Source organism: Sabethes cyaneus, chromosome 3 (assembly GCF_943734655.1).
Source record: "Sabethes cyaneus chromosome 3, idSabCyanKW18_F2, whole genome shotgun sequence".
In the NCBI taxonomy this organism is placed as follows: domain Eukaryota; kingdom Metazoa; phylum Arthropoda; class Insecta; order Diptera; family Culicidae; genus Sabethes; species Sabethes cyaneus.
The window spans coordinates 251,348,056-251,355,314 of NC_071355.1; the positions used below are offsets into that span (position 1 = coordinate 251,348,056).

At 40.3% G+C, this 7,259-nt stretch overlaps 1 protein-coding gene across 1 annotated transcript; it reads left to right on the forward strand.

Moving 5' to 3' along the window:
* The first annotated feature begins 3,424 nt into the window (after positions 1-3,424).
* On the forward strand, positions 3,425-5,101 carry LOC128741081 (probable cytochrome P450 6a14). The gene is made up of 2 exons (XM_053836657.1): positions 3,425-4,538; positions 4,608-5,101. Exons 1-2 carry the CDS (start codon positions 3,425-3,427, stop codon positions 5,099-5,101), a joined length of 1,608 nt encoding a protein of 535 aa, XP_053692632.1.
* Positions 5,102-7,259: the final 2,158 nt, after the last annotated feature.

Sequence of the window (7,259 nt, forward strand, 5' to 3'; positions counted from 1 at the left end):
GAAATCGTATTTGCCGTATAACGAAAAATTACATCAAAACCACCCTAAAATAAGATTTGCACATAGCTCAGCAACTATGCTTCGTAAGCAACCAAAGTTTACGTTAGATTCAAGCTGTCAAAGTCGTCCATCCATGTCAATGTAGAAAATTTACTCGGAATTTGCACCGATAAATCACTGAATCGCACTTTTACCCGCATCGCACTTTTACCCCTCTTTACTCTAATGTCGAACTCAGAATAGGTGGAGACGTAATTGAGAGAGTGAATGATAGCAAGTATCTCGGAGTGCAGGGAGACGAATGTAATGCAGGGATGACGATTATGTAATAAAAGAGATAGCTATAAAGTACGGAGGATTGTGTCAAATAAACAGATCTAATATTTTGGAGTAAATTAATATATGTAAAATCAGTCATATTACTCCATTTTGACACCAATAACTCTTATGCTCGTTATGCTCCAATGGATGTCAGTGAAACAACAAATAAACTACAATAGCGTAATGACCATACAAAAAATGAAACTAGGTATACTGCCTGAGTAAATTCATCAAGTTCAGTTTAACAGAAATGTACATAGACACAAGTGGAGTTTCTGATTTCAGATCGCCTCAGGTTTTGAAACTGCTCGTCCGTCCAGTTAGCTCTGCGGTATGATGCTGGTCTAACAAGCCAGTCATCGTAGCTCCGAATCTCAACTGGGTCTTTCATTTATTTCTTACAAAACATTTATCTTAATTTTTCAAATCTTAATAAATGTGCGTCAATGTTATAAGATATTCGATCCTTTTAGTTTCGCGACAAATTTCTGCGTTGATTCATTAAAATTAAACAATTGTTCAACCATTTCGAAGGTCCTAATACATGCGGCAATCGGTTCCTGATAACCAAACGATTTGCGGTGGCAAGTGGTTTGTTGCATGCCAGTTGAACGGAGAGTACGTTGAGATGCGCGAAAGTTCAGGAAAGTGTCGGTGAATCAATATTACCATTGATCAGTTTTGTTATAAAAATTGCTTGTTGTTATTTTCGACGGCGCTCGATCCGGATACGATGACATGTTTACGAGGTCACGCCAGGGAAGTTCATGTAATGCAGGTCAGACAAACCTTTTTTGAACACGCTCAATCCGCAAATTCCAGGTCAACTGATGTGGAAATCAAACCAAATTGCAGTTAGTATTGGACGAACTAGAGAGCAATAGAGAGCTTTCAGGCAACGTGGATCTTAGAAACCGCGGGCGATTTTGGAGATAAAACCAAACTGGCGTGAGGCTCAATGCGGCGTGATGTAAGTGAAAAGTGACCTTTACATCAAGAAGAACACCGAGATCACTTACACGGTCGACTTATCACTTACACTGGCTTTAAAATGCGGCGAAACGTCATGACCTCACACATGGTAATACTGATTACGAGCCGGTTTCTTCGACATTCAGCATGTCTTGCAGACGATGGAAATCATGTATGGTTCGAACTACCAGATACAATTTAAGGTCGTCGGCATACACCAATTTGTAGCATTATTAAGAGCATTAATAACAGGGGTCCCATGTTACTTCCCTGTGGTACTCCTGAATTATTAGTCAATGCGCCGGGCTTAAAGCGTAACATTCTACTGCATAGGTACGAACTCAACCACTCAACGAATCGACTAGAAGCACCAAGTCGCGATATTTTACACAGAAGAATCTTGTAATCAATACGTTCGATATACACGCGATCGATGTACACGACGAAGTAAATTGTAGCAAAAACGGAGCGATCGGGGACGAATCCATGTTGAGAAGTAGAGATGTAATTCTTTGTACGGTAGAGAACAACGCCACTCATTATAATCTCGAATAGCTTGGAGCCAGCCGACAGACTAGTGAAGCCACAGTAATTTCTAACGTTCTGCCGGTCCCCAGATTTCAGCACCGGAAACATAAAAGATTGCTTCCATATTCCGGAAAATTTCCCTTGCGCAAATTATTTGTTGAAGCGCATTTATTAAAAACGACAGCAAGAATTCAATCGGGGCCTGCTGAGTAGGATCGTTTTAGAGGGTGGGTGAAAGAGGGTCGACAGGAAGTAGCGGGGCGATGCTACCCTCAGGTAACAATCGATGACACTAAGTCCAACGTACGTTCAAGGTGATTTTTTTGGAAATTTGCTTGGCGTAAATTGAAAAAATTCATGCCGTCTATTAACGCCGCGCCAGCTAAAGAAGGATGAGTAGAAATACCATTCGAGTCAACATTTCAAACAAGTCGCGGTTGACTAAAATCACACCACAAACCAATAAAACATCCTTATCGTCGCATTTTCTATGAAGCTCACCAACAGAAGAGATATGTTCTTCAATTACGTCGATGATCTGGCTGCGATCAGGAGGTATATATACGCCACACAGTAACACGGTCGTGCCTCTAACAGTAGCCTTCACACAATTTTTGTTCCAGATTTTTACCATTCACAGTTTCCATGACAGAGCTGGGATGACACTGCGCTACAGCAACCAACACACCACCGAAGCTGGAATTATTGCTATTGCAGAGACTACGGTCCTAACGGAATACGGTGAATGACGACCCAAATAGTTGCAGGGAGTTGATTCGGTCGTCCAGGTCAGTTTTAGTCAAATAAATACACTCGCCTCTGGTGGAAACCCGAAGGTTTTTTGGCTGGTTAATGAATAGCCGAAACATCAATCCTGTTGGCCATGAAGAGGGATCCCCTACCATTGCTTAAACGCAAGCTGTGCAAAATAGTGTCGGCCATAAAGTAACATCAAAAGAAGTAATAATCCTGTGATGGACAGACGTGGGAGAGCGATGCAACAAGTCACGCTGATTAGATAAACAAAATACGGAAAATGTGAAGAAATTTTGTTCAAATATCCTAGAGATAAACCGTTGAGACTCTCAGGCTTTGCATTTTCTGCACTTAAAATTTAAATTAATTTGACCCAACGAACGGTTAAAAAGTTAAAGCAATTTAAGCGTGTTGCAATTTTATCGTGGACAGCCTTGAGCCGAAAAATCATAGAAGACACCTTTTAGATGCGCAAAATTTTCTTGAAAACTGAAGAAAACAGTTTTTGCATGTTTCTGTTGAGCTAATTTCCTAGTTTGTTTTAAAGATTTTTGCTTCGATTGATTGTAAATATTTAGCTGCAGCCATTAGGATTATGCCACCGAAACCAACGTAGTCCTACGCCAAACAATGTGGTCGTGTTTTGTATGCTGATTCTTTCCTCACGCACATCCATCGAAACTATCATCAATAGAGCGCTCTTCGTTAAGTCGACTGTCAAACAGTGTCCGTTAGGACACGAATAACTTACCGCTGCTGGCCGGAACAATAGGAACAATCAGTCTTCTATTTGTAACTGAACAGTACGCAACTCAAAACAAAAGTGTAACAATCAAATCGGGCGGCGATGAAAGATTCGGACTGGATCTGTTCCGTGACATTGTTATTATGTGTCGCAATGTCCATCTATGTTTTCCTGCGCGATACTTACCGGTACTGGGTCGATCGGGGAATTCCGTATCTTCCACCGAAATTATTCTACGGCAATGTTGGTAACATGCACCGAACGGAATCGATTGGCATGATGTTCCAACGTTTCTACCATGAACTGACCCTGAAAGGCCGGGGGCCTTTCGGTGGGGTCTATTACTATATGAGACCTGTAGCCGTTGTGACCGATTTGGACTTTTTAGAGCGCATATTAACGAAAGACTTCGATTACTTTGAAAACCGTGGAGAGTACTATAATGAAAAAGACGATCCACTTTCGGCACACCTCTTTAATATGGAAGGAGACAAGTGGAGAGCTCTCCGAAATAAGCTGTTACCGACATTTTCTACCGGAAATATTGATAAGATGTTTCCGACGATCGTGGCAGCCGCAGGGCAGCTTTATGATTTTATGAATAATAATGTAAATAACGAGAGTGAATTGGAAATGAAGGATCTGTTAGCGCGGTACACGACAGACGTCATAGGAATGTGTGCATTCGGTATTGAGTGCAATTCAATAAAGGACCCAGACGTAATGTTTCGCAAGATGGGAAGGAAAATTTTCCAATCGAATTCAAACAAACTGAAAAGATGCCTCATAAATGTTTTACCGGGATTGGCAAGGAAGTTCAGAGTAAAAACTACTAAACCAGACGTTGCCGACTTTTTTATGACAACCGTCCGAGAAACTATCGATCGTATAAAGAAGAAAGAGGAAGAAAGGGAAAAACAAAACAAACAGAAGGATGAAGAAAAGGACTTTATGGAGTTATTGATCAATCTGAAGCCTTATGGTGATGATAAGCCGCTATCGTTCAACGAGATTGCTGCTCAGGCTTATGTTTTTTACGCTGCTGGGTTTGAGACCAGCTCGGCACTGTTGACCTGGACACTCTATGAACTGGCGTCGAATAATAACATTCAAATACAGTGTCGCAAGCATATTCAGGATATACTTGGACAACACGATGGACAACTAACTTACGAGTCCATAAAAGACATGGTATATCTAGACCAAATTTTTAACGGTAAGTACTAACCGGTCGGTGTTCTGATTTCTTGACGGTTATCGCCAATTCAATTTTTTTTTATTACAGAGGCTCTGCGAAAGTATCCTACCGTTCCCGTGCATATTCGTGAAGCCAAAAAGGATTACCAATTACCGGATTCCAACACCATAATCGAAGCAGGAACCAAGCTCTTTGTTCCGGTCTTGGGAATTCATCGCGATAAGAACATTTTCCCGAATCCAGAAGAGTTTGATCCGAATCGTTTCAGCCCGGAAGAGGTAGAGAAACGTCACCGGTACGCATGGACACCTTTCGGCGAGGGTCGCAGGAAGTGCATAGGCAATCGGTTTGGTTTGATGCAAGCTCGCATCGGGCTGGTTTATCTGTTGAAAAATTTCGAATTTTCGATCGGTGAAAAGTGCATCGTACCACCGGAAATTGAAACGAAAAGTTTTATGCTAGTTCCTAGTGGGGGTCTATGGCTGAAAGTAAAAAGAATAGCCGGATACCAAAAATTACCAAAAATCAGCACTAAAAATAAGCTAAATCCACCTCGTTACTATACGAGACAAAAAAAATGAAAATATAGAAATAAAACTTAGATACATTTGATAACAAATAGAATAATGCAAAATTGTCAAATATATTTTAGTAAAATCATTTCAATGTATAACAGAAGAGGACAGAGTTAAAAAAATATAGTGGATAACAGAATAACTATTCCAGTTAACGTTCTTTCAGAAAATGTATCTTCTAATGGGTTCAGATTTCAAATAAACATGCTAATTTCTAAAAGCCATTTTTATATTTCACTGAACCCTACAGAAAACTTAACCAGCACCAGTAATATTAACAAATATTGTAATAGAAAAATCCCGAAAAATGCTCGATTACAAATGTCCGCGCTCCATTAGCATTAGGTCAATAATTCGATGCAGGTCTGTTTGTCCAAAGCTCGTCCGTTAGCGTCCGTTTTTCAATGTGATTCAGATCTTTCCGTCTCATCAACCAGCACGGTTGTTAGGGGACGTCCTTCGAGCGGCATTCTACCGGGATGTTCTCTGTGGGTTCCGTTTCGTGGTGGACACGGAATCTAGAGAGCACGAAAAAAAACGGAAACAAACACTGAAACTTGATATGCTAAATAAGAATAGTTGTCGTCACCAACCGCTGTGCCGTTCGCGCTGACGGCGGTGCAGTTTCTGTGATGTCCCGAAACGGCCACTGCGCAGACCGCCACAAGCAACAGCAGTGCCACAAATGGAAAACTGAGCTTCATGTTTCCGCTGTTTGTTTCAACTGTATACAGAAAATCTGCAGAATAAAAAATATGGAGAGCTTAACCAAAATTCCAGCCAGCAGAAACCGTGTGATTTACTAACTTTTCGGATGAGGTGACACCTAGCACAAGTGTACTCGAATCTTCGGGCGCCCGCGTGATACCACCTGCTAGCAGGAATGAGAGTCGAGAGTTTATTTGACCGAAACCCGTGTGGTGAACCGTTGTTTATATACCACCGCGCTTGGGGCTCGCCATGGGCCTAATAGATGGCCGGACGGACGGTCAGGGAAAACAAAAACACCGCACCACCGCCATGCCACGGTATGCTAGGTAGGTTGTATATTGTTCTATTATTTCAACTCGGGGAGTTTTTCATCTGGCCTTTCGGTGGAGTGGCCTCGTCGGTTGTGCCACATGTTGTTGGTGTGGGGTTTTGTGATTGTTTTTTTTTTTTGGACAAAACATCAGAAAACATTATGATGGTTCTGCTTTTGGTTTTTAATTTTGTAATACTGAATTGTGCTCCACACTTGTAACGTCTTTGAACTAGGGTTATTCACTACTAAAAATTACGGTTCAACAAGTGCGGCATTCCAAGTTAAACCAGCCGTGAAATTGTCCCACCTACCAGGTTCATCTAGTCTATTTACTATTCTCGAGTATCAAATAGGCATCGCAATGACTACCTATCACTAGAGAGTCGATTGAAAGTTGAATTCCGGAGTGATTGCATGATTCCGTCCCACGAAGAAAATTGAGTTTGTTTGGCAGCGTAATGTTGATTATATCGCGCTGTACGTTTTTTCCGATATTTTGTCACATATGCCATTAAAAACTATGTTTTGACTACCTATTGGAAAGTATCTGAAAAAAATTTATCTAGTGCTTTTATAAGGCAATAAAATTGAAAAAGGGGGAAAACAAGTTTCCAATCCAACCAAACCAATTTATTTTTGTAATTCAGGTTTTTTAGCTTATTCAGTTTATTCATCAAGGTTCGTTTTTTCATCTCCTGCACACAAACTTATTATGTTTTTTATTGACCAAATTGTTATGAGGGCCTTGAATTATTATTTATTTGTTATTTTTGCAAAATAACACTGTCCCATCTAGTTAGGATTGATAATTCACAAAAGACACTAAAATATTGTCATTGGAAACATTCGTCTTACCTGGAATTTAGTTTAACGGATCAACTGTTGAGCACTTTGACGCAAATTGGCGGCTATGTAACATAAATTAATTTATGTGTACTGCAAATATTTGCTATCACTTTTACAGTATCATGACATCAATTCATATTCATTTGGAGTAGGTGCTGTTCATTTATACCTATAATCTATTAAACGGAAAAATTACTTTGTAGAAACTATTTCTTATCACATTAAAAGTAGTCAGATTTAGATTTCCCGAACTCCCTTTTATTTATATCCCTTTTGTTTCGTGTTTCATCTTGC

Coding starts and splice junctions, on each gene's coding strand:
- LOC128741081 (XM_053836657.1), top strand. CDS start 3,425: ATGAAAGATTCGGACTGGATCTGTTCCGTGACATTGTTATTATGTGTC. Junction 4,539..4,607: donor TCTAGACCAAATTTTTAACG/GTAAGTACTAAC, acceptor TTTTTATTACAG/AGGCTCTGCGAAAGTATCCT.